The following is a 25660-nucleotide window of genomic DNA, read 5'->3' on the forward strand; positions in this document are numbered from 1 at the left end:
CAGAAGTTAAGAAAAAGAAGAGAAACATTTTTACAACCTGTAACTTTAAACTAAAATAGGAAAAAACATTCAAATAAATGAGGTTATTCTGTTCATTAAGGGATATTTATGTGGTATATAAAAAAGCGAAGGGAACAATGTCCAGTGAAAACAACCCTTAAGACTAATGACAGAGGGCTGGAGAGATAGAACAGCAGGTAGGGCGTCTGCCTTGCACGCAACCGACCCGGGTTCAATTCCCAGTATCCCATATGGTCCCCTGAGCACCACCAGGAGTAACTCCTGAGTGCAGAGCCAGGAGTAAGCCCTGTGCATCGCCAGATGTGACTCCAAAAAAGAAAAAGGAAAAAAAAGACTAATGACAGAACTTATCAGAGTGTAGTTGTGGGGGCAGCGGGGATGGGAATATGTGTACAAAAAGGGTTTGTTGAATAGTAGTAGAGGGACAATGGCACTTTGGTGGTTAAACCACACCCCTAAAACATGTAAACACTTACACTCTTTATTTCATTGTTTCAATTGAAAACATTAATTAAGTCTGAAAAATACTAGGAAAAATACAAGTTTAATACCATTCTAGGAAAAAAAAAGCATGTTTCCCCCAAACATCTGAATGGTACAAGTTATCAGTCAGCTGAAATTAAACAGGTTTCTTTCCCCTCAGGGAGGGAAATTCTTGACCTTCCATATAACTGAAATTGTAAAAAAAAAAAAAGCAGCTAGCAAGAAACTGCTAACAAGTCCAGCAATAGCTTGGTGATAGAGCTTCAACTTTTGAGGTGTGAAGCCACTAGTTCAACCCCTAGTCTCAGACCATATGTCAAAGGTAATCCAAATGGCATTGCTATTTGGGATTCTGTTGCTGAAGTCAAGTGTGCATCTCTAGTGAACCACAACTACTTCACAACTACAAGTTCAATACTGGATTATTAGTATACGATCCCTGGTAAATACCACACTACAGTTTGCTACACCACCACAAGGACTACACCCCAGTGTATGTGACCCTTGGTGAGCACCTCAATCCAGACCCTGCCCATGAGAGCAGAACAAAAAACAAAATGGTAAGGGAAGGAGGAAAATAATGTTTGAAAAGGAAAAGAAAAAAAAAATCAGTCTCTTAAAAAACAAAAACAAACAAAAAAGCCCTAAACTGTACTTTCCAATAACAGCAGATACTCGAAACCACTAAATTTCTTTAATACAAAGATAAAAATAATTGTCAATTATTGTAAAATAATTGTATACCAAGTGAAACTATAATTTTATACCAAGTGAACAAAATTGTATACCAAGTGAAACTATAATTAAATCACAAAAAGAAATACATTTTCAAATAAAAAAAATGTTTATCACCACAAAAACTTGACACTAAAGGAAATTTAAAGGGACAAATGGTTTCAAGTGGATGACATAAGTTATTAAAGAAATGATGGGCAAAGTTACCATATACCCTAATGTTTAACTATAATTCTGACATGCTACACAACAGCTTCTTCTTAAGGCTAATTAAGCTAATTACAATAAATTTAGATACATACTCCCTATTTTTTTCTGACCCAAAACATCAGAAAATTTTGTACTGTCTTACAGAAAATGCTCTTTATATGGGAGCCTTTCTAAATCTAAGAGAAGAACAGAAAAGGTGCCCAATTACTAACATGCACAGAGAACATAGTACGATATCAAATTTATAGTCAAAAGGTAGTAAGATTCTACTGACTCTGACACACAACCCTAGGAAGGTTAGTAGAGAGAGAAAAGCGATTCAGTTGTCAGATATGTACTATGCACCTCTTATAAACTGCACTAGATTGCTGCAAATAGATACGTTTTGAATGCCTACATTCCAGGCTTATCAACTAAAACAAGAAACTAAGGCCTGTAAGCTACGAAGTTCAATAATGAATTGTTAGCAGCAATAAAGATATAGAGAGGAAAAGGAAGAAAGGAATTCTTTTCATTGCTGGCTGTTAGCTGGTATCACTGCAGTCAGGTCAGAGATCACACTTGTTGCTGTGACAATGGACTGCACACTTACTATAGGGCTCACATGCTTGGTTACAGTACCCACAGTGTTGTGAAACTGTGTTGGTTGTGGTACTGACACACAGATTTGTAATGTAGAGACCACACCTCCACAGTGATTGTGGGGCAGACGACTGAACTTCACTTATGAAAACTACATAAATCTTGAGCCATATCCCTGGGTCCAGCCACATCCCTGGTATTTTATCAAGTTCACAAATAGAAATTTCACTGGACAAACAGCACTGCATAGTCCATTAAGAACTGCTTAGAGTGACCCTTGAGCACTAAGCTCAAAGTAGGCAAAAGTATTCATGTCAAAATCTGTGGCATTTCAGGTGAAAAGAATACAGTAAGAGTCAAGGATGACTCCCAATGGCGTACACAGAGTTTGGTGAAATTGTGTAAAAGTTAGAGTGCAGTTCCTACTCTGGGGGACAGGGAGTCTCCGAGGTCTTCAAAGAACCCCGAGTGCTTCCTGGAGATAACTGTTAAAGGAAATCCATCGGACACCCAAATCCCACAACCACCACTATGTGAACTCATCTACTGGGCCCAGCTTTACTGACTCATGATTAAATCTCGGAAGAGACAATTAGATGCAAAAATCCACCAACACACCAGTCTCCCTACTGAAAACCCTGGATTGCCCTCTGGAGAGAGGCAGGCCGAGTGCCTGTCCTGCCAAAGCCCTGGCAGCCACATTCACACCCCAACAGCTGCCACCACGTCATGGCCAGACTCCACTACTACCTCATGACTGAGATATACAGAGATGCTAAACTGCTGAAAACACACTGGCATTTTGCCTGAGAACTCTGGGCTCTTCTCAGAGTGGGGCTGGGAAGCCTCCCCACAACTCAACCCTCCATATTTCTGAAAGCCCTGGCAGCCACACTCTCATCCCACAACCCACAACTGCTGTGATGCAGACTTATGGCCCCATTAAATATTCCGGAGTTGCGAGAGCATGCAGTCGGATTCCTAGCTTCAGGACACTACCAAATTCTACAATACTAACATCCCAGTAACAGCACACCAAATGAGATGGGAAAAGTAATACAGAAGGCAACTAAGCTCAATAAACAAAAACATTAATACAGAAGGCTCAACTTTCCACAGATGCTTAGTAAGCCCTCAAACAAGGACTTATTGACCCCATGGTGAGACAGGAGCATTTTCATAAATTTCCTTTCACTGAAGCATTTTTTTTTATAATTCTATTAGCCATTCAGTTGTAACAAGCAATATAAAGTATGTTATTTTGTGCCTGCTAAGGCTTGGAGGGTGGCTGGGGTAACAGGGACATTGGTGTAGGGAAGGTCACACTGGTGGTGGGTGGGACTGGTGTTGGAATACTGAATGCCTGTAACAAATGCATCATGAAAAACTTAGTAAATCATGGGGTTTATATATAGAGAAAATAACCCAAAATGAACTTTTTAAAGAGAAATGTAATAATATGTAGTATCTATTAGATACAACTCCTGGTAGTGCTACTATTAACTCCAGGCAGTTCATAGTTTCAACACTAGGTGGCACTACATTTATAATGATGATAGGAACTTAACTGCAAAGATATAAAACTGAGTGAAAATCAATTTGACACGGGGAATGCAGATTACTGCAAGCAATATTAACTCCAAAGATTTGAGAAATTACACCATATTGTTCAGGTAGAAAAATTTTACTAGTAACAACTAGAATTTAAGAATAAAATACTGTTGCATTTATGCATATTATCTTTTTAAAATGCTACTAGTAGGACATAGATACTCATTTCATTCACCATGATACTCACCATGTCCATTCATTATTACATTATTTAGACCAGTAGTTATCTTTTTTTAATTAGATTTTTTAAACTGAGATACAGTTACAAAGTTGTTCATGATTAGATTTCAGTCATACAATGTTCCAACATTTGCCTCTTCACCAGTGCACATTTCCCACCACAAATGTCCCCAGTTTCCCTTCTACTTGACTCTATGACAGGCACCTCCCTCCTTCCCTTTCTCTTCCCCTCCCTCCTCAGGCCTTATGGTTTGCAATATGGATACTAAGAGGTTATCAGGTATATTCCTTTACCTCCTTTCAACACTCAGTTACTGTATTGTCATTCTGGGCCCTTCTCTGTCCTAGCTGCCCTTCGTCCCCCAGACACTGTTTTCCCTAGCCTTGGATATTAGTCTCAGAGAATATATGTATCTGTTCCGCTCCTTCTGACTCATTTCACTCAGCATCATACTCTCCATGTCCATCCATTTATAAGCAAATTTGAAGACTTGACTTTTTTTCTAATGGCTGCATAGTATTCCACTGTATAGATGAATCATAGTAGTTTTTCAACTACTATGTCCAGTAGTTTTTCAACCAGAGTTGGTCGGTCACAGGAATAAAAAGGTTGAAAAACCATCGGTTGGATCCAACTTGTTAATAAAAAGAAAATTTATTATTTCTTTTAATATAGAGGTACTGTGATAAAATTATAAGGACAGCATAAAGGTCAAAAGCCAAAAATAATGCCAGAAAGATTGGCAAAAGGTCTGACTTGTCACATATGTGACAGAAGCTACTGGCTGATTAAACATTTAATTCCATCCTAGTCTTTGCTTGTCTTTATCTGCCATAAAATCCTTGAAAAGTCTGGAGAAATCTAAAGTAGCTAGCTATGAGACAAATGAGGACCAATTAGACAGAAACAGAAGATAGCTGGAGTAAGCAGGAGGTGGGGGATACTTCTGGGAAAATTTCCTAATCAAAAAAACATATGCATGCCAGTTTCCTCCTTTCTTCTCAGTAATGCTTGTAATACTGGAGTGACCTAATGCCTAATGAATGCCAATAATACTTTACCTTTGGATTTCTTGTTTTTTGAGAGGATACATGCTCTTCCTTTTAGCCATAGGAAGTTGGGTCTTTCTATTAGTTTCAGTCTAAAGCACTTCCAATGAGATATAGTTTAAATTTAATGAAATAAACAGGACACATTAAAGATCCATTATGGAGTTCAGAGAGTCTTCTGTTTGTGGCTATTTAGAACTGTGCCTAGCGTAAAGTGGACACTTTGTAAGTATTTGTTGAATAAATAAACTGAATAGGTAGGCTTAAAATTACAGAGGGAATGAAATCAGTTAAGAGACTAGAGAAAGAAATACAAGGTCTAAAACTCAGTGAAAGTGAAAGATCAAAAGGATTAAGTGAAGAAAGTATCCCAAGAGTATATCTCTAGTTAGACAAAAAAGTCTTTGAATCAAAAATAATATTGTCAAATATTTTATCAGTGTTTATAACCTTAACCTACTTACACATAGTAATCTAGAAAATATTTAAAGACATTTTGTAAACAAATTGGATTTAGTAAACCTTGAACTCTGTATCTATAATGAAAAATCTAAAATAAAAAAGTTAACTTAGAGCACGCATAATTTAACTTTAAATGAGCACTCATTTCCTATACAATTAAAAAAATACTGTAACCTGTGCATTACAAAAAAAAAATGAAAGAAAGTAAAGACTTACCAGGATACTGCTTTGCTGTTAGCTCCAGTTTATGTGACAGCAGCATAGCTCCAGTGGTGTTATCTATTGTAAATACCTGCACAGAACCACTGTGAAAAACAACTTTTTAGTAAAGGAAAATATATAAAACACAATTAGAAAAACTACAGTGCCTTGCTAGGTAGGCGTGTAAACTAGATGAAAACTGGAGGCCGGAGTGACAGTATAGCAGGTAAGGCGTTTGCCCTGTCTGTGGCCGACCTGGGTTCAATCCCCGGCATCCCATATGGTCCCCCCAACCACTGCCAGGAGTAATTCCTGAGTGCAGAGCAGGAGCAACCCCTAAGCATCGCTGGGTGTGATGCAAAAAGCAAAACAACGACAACAAGTCCTGTAAAATACTCTGTAGTCATCTTACACATCTGAACAAATGCATACCCTGTAATCTAACAAATACTGTTTTGAAATATCAAATAAAAATTCTATTAAGCTATTCTATTAAAATTCTATTACAGCATTCATTATAATACCGTGAATAACTTCAAGCAATGTAAAACAATCTGAATGTCCAGCAATAAGAGATAGGAAATATGGGGCCGGAGCAATAGCACAGCGGGTAGGGCGTTTGCCTAGCATGTGGCTGACCCGGGTTTGATCCCTGGCATCCCATATGGTCCCCTGAGCAATACCAGGAGTGGTTCCTGAGTGCACAGCCAGGAGTGACCCCTGAGCATCGCTGGGTATGACCCAAAAAGGCAAAAAAAAAAAAAAAAAGGGGGGGGGTAGGAAATATAAATTGTGGTATATTCATACACTAATATACCATACAGCTTGAAAATGAAAAGACTCTAACCATATGCATTAAAATGAGTAATAAGAGACAGATCAAAGAGTGAACGTGCCTCCTTTGCATGTGGGAGCTCTGGGTTCATCCCTAGCACTGCATGATGCCCTGAGCACTGCCAGGAGCCTCCCAAGAACCAACTGGAAACAACCCCTGAACACTGCTGGATATGACCCAAAAAAAAAAACATTAAAAAAAATAAAAGGATAAGAAACATGTATATGTAGTTTAATTGTTTGTATGCAGTTAAAAATATTTAAAACACAGCAGTGTAACACTGGCTTCTGTGATACTGCCAAAAAATTTTGGCACTTAGGTGTTCTTCCATGAAAGAAGCCACACAGTTTTCCCATAGTCTTTCTGATCTATTTCCAGCAAAGTCTAAATGTTACGGATTAAGACAAAACCTAAATACAAAACCTGCAATAATTAGCCAGCTCTGCTTTAAATTTTTTTTTTTTAAAAGTGTATTTCATTTTTGAAAATTTTTTACTATGTTCTTTGAGTATCTAAGTAAATTTGCAGTAAAAATTTTACAAAGAATACATACAAATTTCAAATTAGTGATTGCCCTGACAAAGAAAAGGAAATATGAAAGAGACAGAGCAGAAAATGAGGTCATCAGCACTGGCAATATGCTATTCTCCATACTTGAAGATATTAATACTGATTTCATACAAATGTTTTAAATACATCTTTAAAATTAAATATAAGGTTTCTTTGCACACAGGGTGTCACTGTCTCACTTAGAGATCATGTCTGCTGCGACTCAAGGGAACCGTATGTGGTGCCAGGGAGGAACTGGGGTCAGCTGCATGCAAAGCAAGCCTTAATCCCTGCACTCTCCCTCCACTCCTGGACAATGAACCTTTTAAGCATTATGGAATACCAATAGTCTTTCAATTATTTTTCTTTCTGTTTCTTATCAGTCTAGTACAAGAGAAAAAAATGTTATTTGAGATAACGAGTCTCAAAAAAAAACTACTGACATTTAGCATTAATTTTTATTGGGATAATTTAACATGGTCTCAGAAAGTCATAAGCAGCACATACTAAACTATCATAAAAAACACTTAACCATATGTTCATTGCAGCACTGTTCACAACAGCCAGAATCTGGAGACAACCCAAGTGCCCTAGAACAGATGACTGGTTAAAGAAACTTTAGTACACCTACACAATGGAATACTATGCAGCTGTGAGGAGAGATGAAGTCATGAAATTTGCTTATAAATGGATAGAAATGGAGAGTATCATGCTAAGTGAAATGAGTCAGAAAGAGAGGGACAGACACAGAAGGACTGCACTCATTTGTGGAGTATAAAACAACATAACATGAGGCTGACACCTAAGGACAGTAGATCCACGGGACAGACAGATTGCTCCATAGCTGGAAGACTGCCTCATGAGCAAAGGGGAGAAGGAAGCTGGAATAGAGAAGGGATCACTAAGAAAAAGACGGCTGGAGGAATCGGTCGGGATGGGAGATGTGTGCAGAAAGTAGATAAAGGACCAAACATGATAACCTCTCAGTGTCTGTATTGCAGACCATAACGCCCAAAAGGAGAGAGAGGGTATGGGGAATATTGTCTGCCATGGAGGCAGGGGGAGGGTGGGAAAGGGGGAGTAGCGGGGGTATACCGGGGACATTGGTGGTGGGGAATGTGCACTGGTGGAGGGACAGGTGTTTGACCATTGTGTGACTTTAACCCAAATATGAAAGTTTGTAACTATCTCACAGTAGCACTGTAGCACTGTCCTCCCATTATTCATTGATTTGCTCCAGCGGGCCCAGTAACGTCTCCATCTCCATTGGAGACTTTGTTGTTACTGTGTTTGGCATATCGAATACGTCACGGGGAGCTTACCAGGCTCTGCCGTGCGGGCGAAATACTCTCTGTAGCTTGCTGGGCTCTCCGAGAGGGGCGGAGGAATTGAACCCGGCTCGGCCCGGCCGGTAGCTTGCAAGATAAACGCCCTACCGTTGTGCTATTTATTGCTCCATCTCACAGTGATTCAATAAAATTTAAAAAAAAAAAACCACTTAACCAAAACTTAATCAACTAAAGACTTGTTTGCTCACGTTTGATCCCTTGCAAACGGGCATCTTATACAAGAAAGCTGGCTTTTTACACAGCCCAAGGATGTTATCACCAGCTGCAGTCAGTACTAAAGGCAATTAATCCTGGTATCTGCCAGCAGTTTAGGACTAGAAGTCATTAGTCTTTCAAACAATTACAATCATAATGCTTGTACTCCATTTTAAATCAAAAAACGTCAATAATCCAAAAATGTTCTCAAAAGGAAAATTCTAAGCTCAATACCCAGATTATGAAAAAAAAATAAACTATAGAAATATTTTCATTTACATATATTTTACAATTCCTATCGAAACATCACCAAATCAGAGTATGAAAAAAGTGCCTTTCCTTCTTGTATTGTTAGATTTACTACTTTCTACAATTATTTTCTCAGCGAAAATCAATCTATTAAGGACGAGGATTACCTACTTTACACAAAGATCACTTAGAGTATAATGTATTATTACTTATACTAATAAGAATACTTAGTTAACGTGCTAGAATCTGCAGCAGATACATTTCTGCAAAATTTTTGAATTTCATTTTGAGGGCAAAGCAGAATTTTATACTTAACAAAAAGTTCTGTCTCAAATGTGAATAATTTTGTAAATCATGGTGACTTAATGAAAAAGTTTTTTTTAAAGAAAGAGCTTTGGGTGGGGGCTGGTGATAGTACAGTGGGTAGGGCATTTGCCTTGCATGCGGCCAACCTGGGATCGATCCCTGGCATCCCATCTGGTCCCCCAAGCACCACCAGGAGTAATTCCTGAGTGCAGAGCCAGGAGTAACCTATGAGCATTGCTGGGTATGAACCAAAAAGAAAAAAAAATAATTAAAAAATTAAAAAGAGCTTTGATGACTAAAAAGCATAGTCATTCCAAAGGCTAACTTTAAGTTTTAATACAGCCTTTTGGCGCATATGCTGCTTGAGCCCATGTGTGCTTACACCCTTGTGGCTGAGAACATGTGGTGCCCGAGCACCGTGTCGCCCGCATCTCCCTTCTTGAGATGTGTACTTTCATGCTTTCGTGTCTAATGCTAAGATGTGTGTAGGGGCTCTCTCTCTCTCCACCCTTGGAGAAGCCCGTGTTCTCTCTTGAGTACGTTTCTCTCTCTCTCTCTCTCTCTCTCTCTCTCTCTCTCTCTCTCTCTCTCTCTCTCTCTCTCTCCCTCCATACCTAAAAATCCTCCAAATAAAATCTATTTGTTTCACCGTTTGTCTACTCCTGAAATTCCTTTCTAAAAAAAGAAAAAATAATAAGATAATACAGCCTTTTAATTTAAGCTAAAATTTGCTTAATAAAGTCAGTGTTATAAGGTATTCCAAGTGTTTAGAATTATACTGATACATGGTAAACATACACTCATTTGTTAAATAGATAATTTTAAATCAACTTTACTCCTAAAATCTGCATCATTTGAATTAAAGCAAGAAACGTTTTATGTGTAAATTTGGTAACTGAAGAAGACTCAGTAAATAAAAGGCAATACCACAACATTAATCGTGGGTTGGGGTATGTTTGTGAAGGATTCTGAAAGAGAAAGATCTTCCTGATCTCTTTACATTTTAAATTTTTGGGGTGCTTCTGAGCAATGTTCAAGACTCCAGCAGGAGCCATTCACAGCAATGGCTGGCCCTGAAGTGTGTGTCTGATAGTTCCGTGTTTGGGTCTAGCCAGCAACGCCCCTGGCAGTGCTGAGGGGACCATTCAGTGCAAGAGTTCAAACTTGGGGCTGCATGCATACCTGGCAAAAGCTCCACACCTCGGAGCTATTTTTCATCCACTATCCATTTTCGTTTTTTAATTTTTTCCCTTAGTTTTGGGGCCATGCTCAGCAGTGCTCATTGCTTCTGCCTCTGCACTGAGGGATCACTTCTATTCAGCAGTCCAGGTGTGGTGCAAGGGATCAAACAGAGTCAGCCACATGCAAGGCAAATGTCTTACTGTGCTATCTCTCCAGCCACCACTGATCCTTCTGAAAATAGTAGAGACCCTAAATCTTAACTGCCCTGGTCTTCTATTACTTCTCTGAAAAATCGTTTTTGGTTTTTGGCTCACATGTCAAGGTGTAAAGGAGAATACTCCTGGCTCTTTGCTGGGGGACCATGCAGTGCTGGAGGCTGAACCCAAGTCTCCTAAATGCAGAACATGCACTCAGCCCTTTGAACCGGCTCTCCGGCTTTGCTTAAGTGTTACTCAATTTTCCACCAGTGAAGGAATGCTTACTTTACATATTAAAATATTCAATCTCCAAAATCTGTCCTTTAAGTCTGTCTTAAAAACGTATAGACTCATATTAAGACTGATTCACAAGTGATAGACTTGTTAAGGTTTTTAAGTGTGTTAAGAACATCTCATTTTAAAAAGCATTGTTTTTGTCAAAACTTAAAATACAGAAGTTTCTATCAATTACCTTGCACAACCAAATGCCATCAGTCGATACTTGTTATTTACTGCAACACAAGTCCCATCAACAATATCTTGTGACCAAACTCCATGAAGTTGCTATGACAATAAAAAGAATTAAAGGTTTAAAATGAGTACTCTAAAATTTAGTGAACAACATAATTCTCATCCAATGGACATAGTTTCATGAGTCTTATCTGCACAGAAAATATTCCCATCAGTAGTACGTTTCAATTTTCTCACACGAGTTGAATTCAGTGCTAATTAATCTATAAATAAAATACTAGGAAAAAAAAGGATACATAATCTCTAAATTCAAATATTTTTCTGGTAGAATATATCTTTTGGTAGTAGAAACTACGTCTAACCTGATCATTATTATTCTCATCACACAGTGTATAGTGTTTAACTTCCCAAATAGTGGAAAATAGGATTCTCTTTGGTATATTTTTAAGAAGCATTTTGTGGTTTGTAAATGCTTAGTACTGCTTACTAATTCTATTATTCCTTAGCTTCATGGTATAATAAACACCTCAAGGTCTACCATTTATTTGCTGAAACGATTATCTGACCTTTCCAAATTTCAGTTTTACAAAAATATCATCACTCAAGAGTCTTTGAAGTTGCTGAGGATATATATATAGCAGGTATTCAAACCCTACCTGCATCCATGCCTCACACTTTTAGAAGACTGACAAGGTTTAGTTAAAACCAAAAAAGTGCACAGTATACTAGATGTTGATAAATACTATAGGAAAATAATAAAGCACACTCTCAAATAAAGATGAGAGAGTATGAAGAAGGACATAACAGCAAATGATTTCCCCTAAGAAGATCCCTTTTGATGAAAGTACTACGGAAACAGCAAGTTGGAGGTCCTTTCATAGTAGTATCTCAGGCATGTTAACAAGAGTATCAAAGAAGTCTGTGCAGGTCAAGAGGGGTGGAATGGAGTAAGCTGAAGTGCATCTGAAGAAACAGAAGTCACTGGAGATCAAATGTATTGAAACCCACTACTAGAATTTTCGCTTTTTTCCTCCCATATATGTTTAGGAGTCACTGAAGCATTTTTATTTTTTTTTCCTGGCTTTTTGGGTCACACCCAGCAATGCACAGGGGTCATTCCTGGCTCTGCACTCAGGAACTACCCGTGATGGTGCTCAGGGGACCATATGGGAGGCTGGGAATAGAACCCGGGTCAGCCGCATGCAAGGCAAACGCCCTACTCGCTGTGCTATCACTCCAGCATCTTTAATTTTTAACCCTATTATAATGCATTAAAGGTAAAGGTAAAGGCCCTCCCGTTGATCGTCGATTTACTCGAGCGGGCCCAGTAACGTCTCCATTAGAGACTTTGTTGTTACTGTGTTTGGCATATCGAATACTCTAGGTTCGAATATATCGAATACTCTCGGTAGCAATAAGCAAATATGTGCACTGCAATACCATAAAGCAATCACTTATGGAATTACCATTTACACCAAGAATTTCAATACCTAAAGTCCCCCTTCAACTACTGTACTCTCACCCTAACAGAAAAGTGGCAAATATTGAAACTTCCATGGTGATCACTACCTATTTTTCCTTTACACCATTAATATTTAAATATTCATTCGCATAACCTCTAATTTAGATCTGCCTGTGTTTCTGTTTTCCCTTCAACTTTAAACGAAATAGAATCATGGCACATATTGTTTTCTGTCTAGCTGCTTTCACTATTTGTGCTTTGAGTTCTAGCCATTATTCATATTCACTGTAGCTAAAACAGGTTGACAGGATTATGGACTCAGCTTGGCATGCAAGGTCCCAAGTATCTAAAGTGATCATTACTATTTATATGTAGTTTAGGTTAGAAAATTAACAACTGATTAACTATAAAATGAGTAAGAAAGATGTGAGTTTAGAGTAACACAATAAAATGCTGAAAGAAAAAAAGTTCAAAGTAAATAAATCATACCTCTGCAGTAAATCTACTAGACACTGGTGTAATAAATCCAACTTTTCCATCATTAAACACAACAGCAAATCCATCAAGAGTGGCACAGTATTCCATGTCTCTGATGTGCACATCAGTAAAGCCCAGGAATGAGCCTGCTGATAAAAAAAAAAAAGTACATAAAATAGACATACAGCAAATAATTTTTTCACATTCTGCTTGAAAACCCCTAAGGACAGTCAAAAGGATGGACAAAATAATGATCTACCAACACCAATTAGCCTACTCCTTACACACATTCTCTACCTCCCTCCATCCCACCATCTCCCAATTCCAAAATAGAAAAATCAGTGTTCATTCTAGAAAATAATCTAACTACATGGTCTAAAATACTTATAAACATCTAATTCTATCCTTGCAGAACATTTAACTACCTCTAGATGATTGGAGATCTACTGAAAAAGGTACTGTGCAAAGATTAATGGCTTTCCTTCCATTTGTCATTCCTTCCCAATGAATAAGATGAAGAAGTCCATCAGAAGTAGCAACCAACAGGTCTTCCAGCACAGACTGCAAACTGAAGGGAAGAAAGAACAGTTTTTAATCAATTTAATTTTGAGAGCACACTAGAAAAGCAAAGAGGATGAATATATTGTTTTGGATAATAATCACAAAGAGAAGATAGTAAAATCAAAACTGATCTTCATCTACAATTAGGAACTGCAGGAACTTTATGTATAATTCAATCTACAAGAATACACTGGAAGAAAGTAAAAACCGGACATCTACAATCACAAATTTAACAAACTGCAATAAAAATTAGAATACTCAAACAGCAAAAGGAGATGGAAGGATACATGGTAGTTGACAACAGGCAGAAAAACTACAGTTATGGTTTTGAAACAACTAGGGTCCAGAACAACTAGGGACAAGAGAGAATAACACAGGATTTATGATGACTGCCTTGGCCTGCTTCAATTCACAGCATCACATATGGTTCCTTAAGCACAGAGTCAGGAGCAAGCCCTGAACACAGAAGGAAATGGCCCAAATACCCTGATCCCAGGTAAGAAAGAGAGTTGGGTAAGAACAACTAATGACAAGACAGTCTGGAGCCATGAGTTACAGAAATAACTTCCTCTAGTACTGCTTGTATCTGTAATATCCACTACTATTAGCCATTGGTCTTGTGGTGACTATACACCTGAATTGGTAAGATAGAAGAGCTAGATTTAAATTTTTGTTTTCTTTTAACTAAACTGAAGTAATGTCATTTACTTATTGTACTGGAGAGTACACTACAGTTCTAGATTACTACAGTTTTCATTTTCTCTTAAATTTTTAAGAATTTTTCATTTTTCTCTTAAATTTTTAGGTCACACTTAAATTACTCTTAAATTTTGGGCAAGTGTTCAGAGCTTACTCCCGTACTCCTGGCTTTGTGCTCAGGGATCATTCCTGGTGGGACTCAGGGACCACATAGGATGTTCCATGAACATTATTAACAATGTTATTTTGACAATATCATCCGGTAGCTTAGAGAGTGCTTGTATGCTTGGGGTCATTGCTCTTCCTCAAGCTTGAGTCTTCATTCACTAAAGTAGACAAATATTATGTCACATGTGATGAAAGGCTAGAGGTGAGGGTCTGATTTGTGCAGGTGTGTGTAGAGTGTATGATTCCTATTCACTGGTTCCACCCAGAGCCCAGTGTCATGTTGCTCAGGTCTGCTAAGAACTTTCATAGCCAAACTACAGGGCCAGTTGTAACCCAATGATGGAAAAACTACTGCTGCCCACAAGTGTAGCTGGTACCCGATCAATGTTCTGGTACCCGATCCTGGTCATGAAGCTTTCAAGATCATCTGGGTGGCCAAAGGGGAGGAACAGCCCTCCTTCTGACCAGTCAGAAGTCCACCAGAATTCCTGTGCTTACACGTACTTGTCTTCCCTACCATTGCAAGTCAGCCCTTAAGTGTTCACAGCCTGGTCTCTCACCAAATGCTCAAAACATTCAGTGCACTGCTGTCTGGTGCTCAAGGGTAAGGAATGAGTACAGCTGATCTGTCCAATTGTTTTCCAGCCTGTGGTGTGTGATCCCTTCCAGGTAGGTGTGTGTTTTCCAGATGGTGGTGTGTGATCCCTTCCAGGTAGGTGGTTTCTCATTCCAACAATGTCCAAAGCTCCCCCACTGACTTCTTGGGAGCTACTCATGCAAACCCAAGGCCAGCTTTGTAGCACCAAATATCCTGGCCTCCACCTCTGCCAAGGCAGCATTCTGGCATTAGTTCTTTTTCTGCACAAGCTCTCTCTGAGGGCATTCCTTACTTGTATATTCAGATTCCATTCTACCATGTTCTCTGGTGAGGAGTCTGCTGGAGAAGGTCACTAATCAATTTGATTTATCTTTTCGGAAGGGCCTTGCACAATGTTCCTTGTTCTGCTCTTTTTTTTCTTTTGGCTATCCCAAGACATAGCAAAGATTTCTAAGTCTAAAAACCTTTCTTCAATGAAAAGAAATCACTTTTCTCACCGACCGTGTGATTAATCAATTGCATTGTATACTATAATCAGAAAATGCTAAATCTTTACATTTGAATTTACATTTGATAATAGGTATATTTAAAGTTTTGTACCTCATGATGGGAGCTTGCAAATCTAGTATCTTCCTCATGTCTAAATTTAATGCAGGAGCACATTGTTCTTCCTTAAAATGGGGTGTCCCCTTCACTTGTGGGCTTCCTCTAAAAATTGAAAACATACAAGATTAAAGAAAAAGACAATGAATTATTCTTTACTTTCATTATTATGCCCAAGTCAAAGCAAATGCAATCAATTTTATAAGACTTGTTTATTCATTAAGTTTGCAAATAAAAAAGAAACTTTAATTACTGGATGTATCTATCAATTAGAAGTTAAGTACGTTTAGCTAATGTAATTTGTGTTGGGGGAAAAGAGCAAGAAATCTTATGAGAAAACTACTTAACAGGGGCTGAAGTATATAGTACAGCAGGTAGGTTGTTTGCCTTGCACACAGCAGACCTGGGCTTGATTCTGGCACCGCATATGGTCCCAGAGCCCAGCCATGAGTGATGCCTAAGTGCAGAGTCAGGACTAAGCCCTGAGCACAGACAGGTGTGACCCCAAAACAAAACAAAAAAAATCTCCTTAACATAAAACTGAACTCTCAAAACAATCAACAAAGTATTTCTTTTAAATAGTGGATGGTTCTTCTCAGTTTGGCAACCATGGAACCAATACATATACTGCAAGTCTAAGTAATCCAAATCCTTTCCTAATCATAAGTTACTCCATTCCTCATCCTTTAATTTTAATTCTCTGACTACATATATATTATATACATGTGTTATATATAACATATGTGAATGAATAATATATACAATATATAAATTAATGTTGAATTCAGGGAAGCAACAAGGAGATGTTTTGCCTAAACTTGGTATAAAATGGGAGAGTAGAGAATTTTGAAAAACTAATGACATTAAAGGGCTGCACTAGAGTAGAGAGGTCAGTCTAACTGAGTTGTCACACCTGATTCTTCAAAAGGATTATGAAATTATTATGGAGCCTTTATTTCCACATAGCACTGAATCATTATTCCTTAATGTCTATGCTGGATCTTAATGGTTAACTTAATATCATTTCTGATATTATCAGCACTTGGTGATAAGCCATTTTCAAAAACATAAACGTAATGTGACTGTAAACCATGTTACCTTAATGATGACTTTTTAAAAAAAGTCTACATAATTTCTCCCTCACTTACAATCCTTTTAATTTAAGCCAATGTCAATATTATTAAAATTATGTGTGAAGACTAACAAGATCAAAAACTTTACCTGGCTTTGTGAAATAATGCTCAGAAACTTTTACCTCTTAAATTTTAGATTTTTTTCTGATATAGAAGCTTAGTGATACTCAGTTACCATTCTGTTCTTTAGCATTGTCCTCTCATTATTAATCGATTTCCTCAAGCGGGCCCAGTAACGTCTCCATTGTGAGATTTGTTGTTACTGTGTCATAATCTAAAATATTTTATCCTGGCTATATGTCTGAGTACTTACATTGGCTAAGTGAACAAACATTTATACTCATTTATTAGATTTGATTGGTGTGACAATCCTTTAAAAAGATACGATGAATAATCAGTGCCTTGCAGTTATAGCTGAACTATCACAAACAGACTGTAAAAAAATTTCCTGAGATATTCTCCATAGATAGTTATTTTAAAATAATATATACATATAATTTAAATATGTACACAATAAGGGGGTTAAAAAAAAAAGCTAGAGGAATTTAAGAGAGATGGCCCATGTGTTGAACATGTGCAAGTTCCTGAATCTGAATGCTGGAAACACAAGGCCCTCACACACCACTGCATGTAGCCTAGTAGCCCCTGAGCACTGCTGCACTCCCAGACCACCATTTCAAAGAGCATTAACCTTTTTTAAAAAAACTGTGCCAGAGGCGTTAACAAAGAGAGAAGTAATCTTGTTTTGTTTTGTTTGGGGGCCACACCTGGCGGGGCTCAGGGCTTACTTGTGGCTGTGCACTCAGGAACCATTTTTGACTGGGCTAGGGGACCATGTTGGATACCAGGCATCAAACTGAGGCTGGCTGCATGCAAGTGTCCTACCCACTGTACTATCCCTCCAGTCCCAGAAGTAGTCTTCTTTAAATGAAGAAGCAACCAACTTCAATTCCTGCAGTCCAGATCTCACATACTTATCTGCCCATTTGTAAGTAATATTTATTGTAGCGCTTTAGTAACACTATGTAGAGCGATTCTCGTATTAATTTTCCATCCTCCCCAAATGATTATACCAAAATGTTTCCATTCTGAAGATTATGGAAATTTTGTCTCTTCTTGGTCAAGTTGAATTTAGCAATTATTTTCTTCTTTACATAACTTGTTCACTTTCCTGATGTTAGCCTCACTACATGCTCACATTTGCTTGTATTTGTCTACACCCAACTTTGTTTTTTCAGATTCCTTAATAGCCATGAGCAAAACAACCCTTAATAAAATCTTCAATGTGACTGAACCTGTTTCATAATATACTCTTTGATTTTTTTTCCTGGAAATTTCCCTTCTGATACCCTGATACTCTACTTCCTAAGTCTAGTGCACCTCTTATCATCCAGACACAGATTTATAGTTATCTGGATGACCGCTTCTTTCTCTTTTGGATTCTTCATTTTACAGATTTAACTTCTTCCTCTTAGTACACAGGGGCCTGAGAGATAGTACAAGAGTAAGGAACTGGGCTTGCACACACCAAACCCTGATTCAATCCCTGATATTACATGGATGGTCCCCCAAGCACTACCAGAAATGATCCCTGAGCACCGAGCCAGGTAAGCCTTATACAAGCAAAAGAAACAACTCCATAACCAAAAAGGTGAGCTTATGATTTTTTTAAAAGACATTTGTAAATTATACATCTGACTAAGGATTAATATCCAAGATACAGAAAAAAACTCACAACTCAGTAACAACAATAAAAACAAATCTCAACAACAACAAAAACCCATGTTATGGGGTTTCCTTGAAATAAACAGGTAAAATGGAAATGCCATGATACAACAGTATTAGTCCTAGGTATGAAGCCAAGATAGGAAAACACTAATTTGAGAGAATATCTGTATATCTATTTTCACAACAGTCTTATTCAAAATAGCCCAAATAATCACCTTAAATGCTTATTGAATTTAGTAGTAATGGCCTGAGTGCTGGTATATATACTCAGTGGCATACTATTCTGCTATTAGGGTGAAGTCGTGCATTTTGGAAACAAAATGGACGGGCGTAGATTATGCCAAGTGGAAAAAGGAAGTGAAAGACAATTACTGGATGCTTTCACTCATGTGAGAATATGAATAAAATACCTGAACTGGCAAAAAGCAACAAAAACAATTCCTATGCTGACCAATGGTGGGAAAGGAGTTGTCAAGAGAGAGGGTCTTTTGGGTGATGGGTGTCATATTATATACACACACACACACAGGTGTTAAACTAAACACCAGAAATTCCACAATACTGATAACAATTTCAATACTTAAGAATTTATATAATAACATCATTATCAATCAGTCTTAATAGTAAGTGCACATGCAATTATAGGCTAATGGATACATAAAATACATTAAGCTTAACATCTAAGAGTTATCCAGTTTCATTACAGAATATATACAAATTGAAACCAATCACATATAAGATTTTGAGAAGACTAAACAAAAATTTGGGTAAACTAAAACGCTTTGGCAAACTCATAAGCTGAGCCCAGGATACATCAGCAGGAATTAGTAAATATATAAAACGTTAAAAGAGCAATTAAAATATGCATCTGCCAGAGGTTTTAATACTCAAAACTTAATAGCAAAAAAAAAAATAAAGAAATGGTGATGGAAATGTTCACATCTGTAACTATTTCAGGCCACAACTGGTCTCAAAACTTGATTTTACTTAGTAAATATTTGTTCCTTTCCTTATAGAAGTTTTGAAAGGAAAAGTTATATTAAGTTAGAAACGGATTCCCTCAATCTTCTTCCTTCCTTCCCACCTAGCATTAACATTCAGCAGCTAAAACATCTGATAAAGTAATATGTCGGATTTCATGGGAGGGCAGAAAAACACGTAGACTTGGGATTATGTTATTGCTGCTACTGTTGCAGGTAATCAGAACCACCCTTACTGATGCTGTCAGGGTGGGGAGTGGGTCAGAATCCAGGACCTTTCCACAAACCAAGTGTTTGAGATACATTTCTGACCCAGAAGTCTGAGTTTCAGTAGTTGTTTTACAATGACTTTTTTTTCCCCCAGTGAGTAATACTTATATCTTCAATATTCAATATCTGATAACTCAAAGTAATTCATTTCAATACATTACATAAATTTCCTTTTAGAACTTTGCGTTTAATAAGGCTAGTCTCTGACCAAAACCAAAATTAACTAAAGAAGGAAGTGGTAAGCTCGCATAAGGGTAAAATTAACAACAAAGTATATGTTATGATGATGTCTGTTGAAATTAAATGTAATCTGCAATTTCATGGACCCCTAAACTCATACATAAATATTAACACCTCCTGAAGCAAAATAAACAGTATTTTTCCTTATTCCTTGCAAAATTTCATTCAATAACTGCACAAGTTCCAAGAACGGCAAGAAAAAGGCAAGGTGACCTTCAGTAGACCAACTGTACACTGATCTGTGAAACTAGTACAAAGGAATATTTCATTTAATAAAACTATTATTATTGAAGGCTGACTCCCAACATCAACCTAAAGGATGCTGCCAACACCAGTATATACAAACCACAAAAGGTCATAATGGGGGCATCTCAGATGGACCTGTTTCCAGATGGAACATGATGGAAAATAATATGCACTCTGAGGTTAATATGCTGTCACACACTACAGGGAAGTTCAGACATTCTAGAAAACTCATGATGAACTCATACGATTTAGAGACGAGAAACAAGAGACAACAGTGTTTAAATGGAGCAGAGTTATTTTGCCTTTATGATTCAGGACTATTATAAACCACTCCAGATAATGTTCCTTTTTTCACATTCCCTATGCCTCCCAAATAAATCCCAAAGTAGTTTGTGTAACAGAAGTTTAGAAAGTACAGTATGATGATTAACATCACAGACTCTGAAACTACAACATTTATGTTTGAATCCATGTTGTAACATTTATTAGTCTGTGGTTATACATGGATAACTAGCCTCTCTGTGCTCTGGTCTGTATAATAATTGCAAGGATTTCAGAGGGCTACTATAGGATTAAACTATTTTGGATAAGTGATTAGAAGTGTTCTGAATTGCATAACTGTTTACAATAGCACAGCTGACCATGATTATTTATTAAACATTGTTAAAACTACTCAAACCCTTACATGAGCCACTACTTTCCAACTCTTAAAAATCTGAACTCATATAATTCTCCTCCTAACACCCAAAGAAACTACTCTAAATCTTATTTTTCAAATAGGGTTTGAAAAATAAGAAAAATTTAAAAATCATTAGACAAATTATGCCAATGAAAAAGTAGTGCAGTGCACAAAAATACAATAGGTTGTCTCAAAGCAGCTCTATAAAACTTTCCATAAATTTTTTAATTTAATGTAGCAGTTACTAGAAATTAAACTCTAATGAAGAAATACACAACCAAGTCAAATATTTAAAGATTTACAATATGCAGTATATAATTACATAACATAAACTATATAGTATTTAAAGTAACTATATAATTGTTAGAAATAAGTTAAAATTTGCTAAAGAAAAGAATATTAATGATAATATTAATGATAATACCATAATACCATATTAATGATAATATTAATGATAATACCATTATTGTATTTTCATAAGACATAAGAGTATTTCACCCACACAGCAAAGCCTGGCAAGCTACCTGTGACGTATTCGATATGCCAAACACAGTAACAACAAGTTGCACAATGGAGATGTTACCGGGCCCACTAGAGCAAATCGATGAACAACAGGAGGACAGTGACAGTGACAGTGACCATACGATATGCACTTAAACATTTAGTAAGCATGATCTCATTTATTCCTATGACATAAGTATTATGAAAAAATAGGCTCCGTCATGATCACGATCATCCTGCTGTTCGTTGATTGCCTTGAGCAGGTGCCAGTAACGTCTCCTTTGCCCTAGCCCTGAGATTTTAAAAAGTGCCATATTCAAGGCTCTTGCAGGGTTAGGAGAATGAGACCCATCATTGTTACTGGTATTTGGTATATTGGGTACACCACAGTGAGTGTGCCAGACTCTGCCGTGTGGGCAGGTTACATTCAGCAGCCTGCCAGGTTGGCCAAAGTAAGAATGAGATAATAAGATGTCGTGCGGCGATATTAAAAGTTGAAGTCACAGTAGAAAAGCTGCAAAATATCCAATTTCAGGTATAGCTGGATGTCAAAGCTTAAGCTTTTATCCCTGCTCATGATGACCTAAAGCAATACACATCCTATTGAGGCTACTTATTGAAACCTCAGTTCTCCAATATGGTGAAAGAATGCCTATATTTTTAAAATCAATAATATTCTTTCCTTAGTTTTCTAGTCCAGGGCTTCTTAAATTTGTCTACTCATGATCCCCTTTAGTCAAAAAAAAAAAAGATTATACAATCCTGTGTATATACACTAGGTATACAAGTCAGACATTAAAATTAAACTTTTATGCAACACTGGGTACACAAATAAGTATAAAAACCCAAATACATACAAGTTGTATTTTAAAACAACCTTTTAAAGTTTTTTGCTAGTCCTACATTTAGTTACATAACTCATCCCTCGCCCCCAAGAGGTCACAACACACTGTTTAAGAAGCTCATCTTCAACCTAACATCCACAGTCAAACACAGCAGAGTGCATGTACTGTTAGGTTAATTTAGTTTAAATGGTATCTCCTCGAGGGTCTTAGAAGGCAAGAAGGTATTTTATTTTTATTTGGGGGCCACACCTAGAAGTGCTCAGGTCCAACTTGTGGCCAAGAGTTACTCCTGATGGCTCTTGGGGAATTATGCAGTATTGGGGATCAAACCTGGGATTCTGACAAGTACGTGCTCAGCCCATTGAGCTATGTCTCCAGCTGCTTTTAAAACTTCTCTGGAACACCAAAGTAAATCCCAAAATACTATACCAGAATACTATGAACATACATAAATTATGTTAGCAAGTTGAAAGAACAACTATATTTTCACTATTTCAAGAGATGTTATTTTCTTACCCAGACAACCTATAGTGGTATAAAACTAAAGTTCAGCTGATTCTGATTATTGCATTTTCATTTACAAGAAGAGTATGTCTAAATCAGGCTATAGAAATGAATTTAGAAATATTTGTTCAAAATTCCCAAGTGAAATCTTAGACACCAAGCAGTTCTTCAAAAGTTTTCCAAAATCTATCAATTGAAATGAAAAGTAAATAAAAAGCTTTATACTATCCACAAAACTGAATTTAAAATTTCTAAGTAAATTAACTTCCTATCACAAAGTCCACATCATTTTTAAATAGCACAATAAATCTATCTAAAGGGTTTTTGCATCAATAATTTAATTAAAATACAACCAAACCAACCAAGTATTACCAAATTAGTTCACAAAAGAATCTGTACCTTACAGATTTTCAAAATATAACCAATATACCAATTATGTATATAACAAAAACAACTGGCTTCAGCATCCATAAAATCTAATTACTATTACCACAATGTGTGCCAATTATATTGGGGAGGGGAATGGGAGCAACTCAGGAAAATTACTGCCGTGGACATTGTTGTTATTCGAGTACTAAACATAGACGTGATGAGTTATTGGGATTAGATGTCATCTGTGGTCAGAATCCAAGTTTGCTCTAGGGTAAGCAGCAAGGTCAGCACTGCAATGCCAGCTGGGCCTCAGCGATACCCAGCAAGTGTGAGAGTTGTAGGCCCAAGCTGTGCTATGGAGCTGACCAAATAAAGGCGGGGAGGGGAAGCAGAGGAGGGGATGAAGATCTAGTTACTGAAAAATCTAAGATAAAAGATTATGATCTGAATTTTACATAGCCTAAAATATCCTTTTCCAAATTATGTACTCAAGAATATCAACACAATTTTAAATTACTTTCATATGCTATTTTTCAAAACCATGGGTTTCTTTTAATATTGTTCAACTACATTTTAGCAATACTGAATATAACACGCACTTAAACAAAAAAAGGAGCTAAGAATACCAGGATGCAACACAAAATAAAGGACGCCTCCCCCGAAAGTCAAATTAGTGACCCTGAATATAAGGCACATGACACAAAATTACCGGAAAATTCAAGATTTGGAAAAAAGATGAAAAATCACTACAGTGCTATCATTCAGGGGAGATTATTATGAATTAGATTTTTTTAGTTTTTCTTCAGATTTTCTTTTCGGAAAATGAACATATACTTACACAATTCTGTGTGACTTGTTTCTTAACTTGACTTTTAATATAATCAAGATCTCAAGTTTTACAAGAGGTTTAATGATTAATTTAAAAAACTACATTCAATGGTTGCACATTATTTGAGGTAAAGAATATTTTAATCAGTTTATTGCAAACCAATGCTCTTATATCACTATGTATTTATCTACTACCAGACATTTCAGTATTTATTTCTAAGCATTGGAAAGTCTAAGTCTTTAGAAATTAAAATTTGTACGGTTTAAACTATTTTATGCTTTTTATTGTTTGTTTTGTTACTAGTTAACATAAACTTTGCTTGTGTTAGTTAGCTATATAGTGTTTCCTATATAGTGAATAATCCTTGATCTTATTTAGAACAAACATTTCCCCCCACTTTTTACTTACCCTTCTTTTAATTCTAAAATTCCGTATATAATGAATACTGTCTTCTACCATCTACAAATGTGACAGAACTCATTTATGTTCTTCATTATTGAGGGGAAGAGTAGATATGCCCAGCAGTGCTTAGGGGTGGTTACTCTTGGCTTTCTGCTCAGAGTTCACTCTTGGCAGTGTTCAGGAAACCAAACATATGCAGTGTGGTGGACAGAAACAAAAAATTGTTCACACGCAAGGCAAATGCCCTAACCCCTGTACAATCTTTCTGCCTCTCTTATTTGTATTATCATCTAGCTTTAATCATTTTTCCCTTCTTGAGTGCCAGGAATGAAACCTAAGGCTTCAATCCAAAGTCTTAGGTTTCATTCCTGGCACTCAGGTTCTATCGACACGAGACACAGCCCTGACCGAAGAGAAGACTGATGTATTTTTAAAAACAACTTCATGTTTAAATGTTAAATGTATTATTATTTTTTTGTTTTTGATCCGCACCTGGCTCTGTGCTCAGGTGATACTCAAGGGATCTATGACACGTTAAGGGCTAAGCTAGGGACAGCAGCATGCAATACAAAAACTTGTTAATATCTAGATTATCTTTCTAATCATAAAAATTGTATTTTTACTTTAAAAGTTCTTTCATTTATACAATCAAATTTTTTTTTACAGTTTACTGTAAGCAATGTGATTTTTTGGGGAGGGCAATTCAAAGTTGTTTAACACAGGAAAAATCTACATAGCTAAATTATATTTTAAAATATACATAAGATGTGTGATATTACCTCCCTATCCCTATACTTTTAATTTCATTATTACTTTATCTTCCTGGGGAACAAAATCTTTAAGAAAACCTTGGTTTGATTCTGCGTGAATCTTTTTTTTTTTTTTTTTTAGTTTTTTGGTCACACCTGGTGATGCACAGGGCTTACTCCTGGCTCTGCACTCAGGAATCACTCCTGGCAGTGCTCAGGGGACCATATGGGATGCTGGGAATTGATCTCGAGTCGGCTACGTGCAAGGCAAACGCCCTACCTGCTGTACTATCCCTCCAGCCCAACTGAATCTTCTTTTTATTATTTATTTTTAATCGAATCACAGTGAGATTCACATGATGTTCATAATTGGGTTTCAGTAATATAATGTTCCAATACCCATGTCTTCACCAGTGTACATTTCCCACCACCAATGTCCCGAGTTTCCCTCCCACCCCCATGCCTTTGTGGCAGGCTCTCCTTCTCCCTCGCACTCTCTGTCCCTCCTTCTCTCTCTGTCTCTGTCTCTCTCTCTTCTTCTCCCTCCCCCCTCCTTCTTTCCTCCACCCCACTCTTTTCCTGCATTATGGTTTATAATACAGATACTGAAAGGTATCATGTACATCCTTTACCTATTTTTAACACTTAGTTTTTGTCCAGAGTGTAATCAATGTGGTTTTACAAAGCTGTTTTTGGTATGGTTTCATACATAAAATCACCAGCACACCTTCCACCATTAGTGCTTT

General features: G+C 37.1%; 1 protein-coding gene across 3 annotated transcripts in view; it reads right to left on the reverse strand.

The window, feature by feature from the left end:
- Window positions 1–25660, reverse strand: part of RIC1 (RIC1 homolog, RAB6A GEF complex partner 1) — a 92972-nt gene that overhangs the window by 37657 nt on the left and 29655 nt on the right. For 2 of the 3 annotated variants that reach the window (XM_056130556.1, XM_056130554.1), the window contains exons 4-8: window positions 15434–15541; window positions 13233–13375; window positions 12820–12956; window positions 10870–10961; window positions 5551–5639 (exon numbers count right to left, since the gene is read on the reverse strand). In XM_056130556.1, coding sequence (XP_055986531.1) covers window positions 5551–5639; window positions 10870–10961; window positions 12820–12956; window positions 13233–13375; window positions 15434–15541 — 569 coding nt within the window. The remainder of the gene's footprint in view (window positions 1–5550; window positions 5640–10869; window positions 10962–12819; window positions 12957–13232; window positions 13376–15433; window positions 15542–25660) is intronic. The other variant, XM_056130555.1, reaches the window with a different exon arrangement.

The sequence above is a fragment of the Sorex fumeus genome, unplaced genomic scaffold, assembly GCF_029834395.1.
Source record: "Sorex fumeus unplaced genomic scaffold, SorFum_2.1 ptg000079l, whole genome shotgun sequence".
Taxonomy (NCBI): Eukaryota; Metazoa; Chordata; class Mammalia; order Eulipotyphla; family Soricidae; genus Sorex; species Sorex fumeus.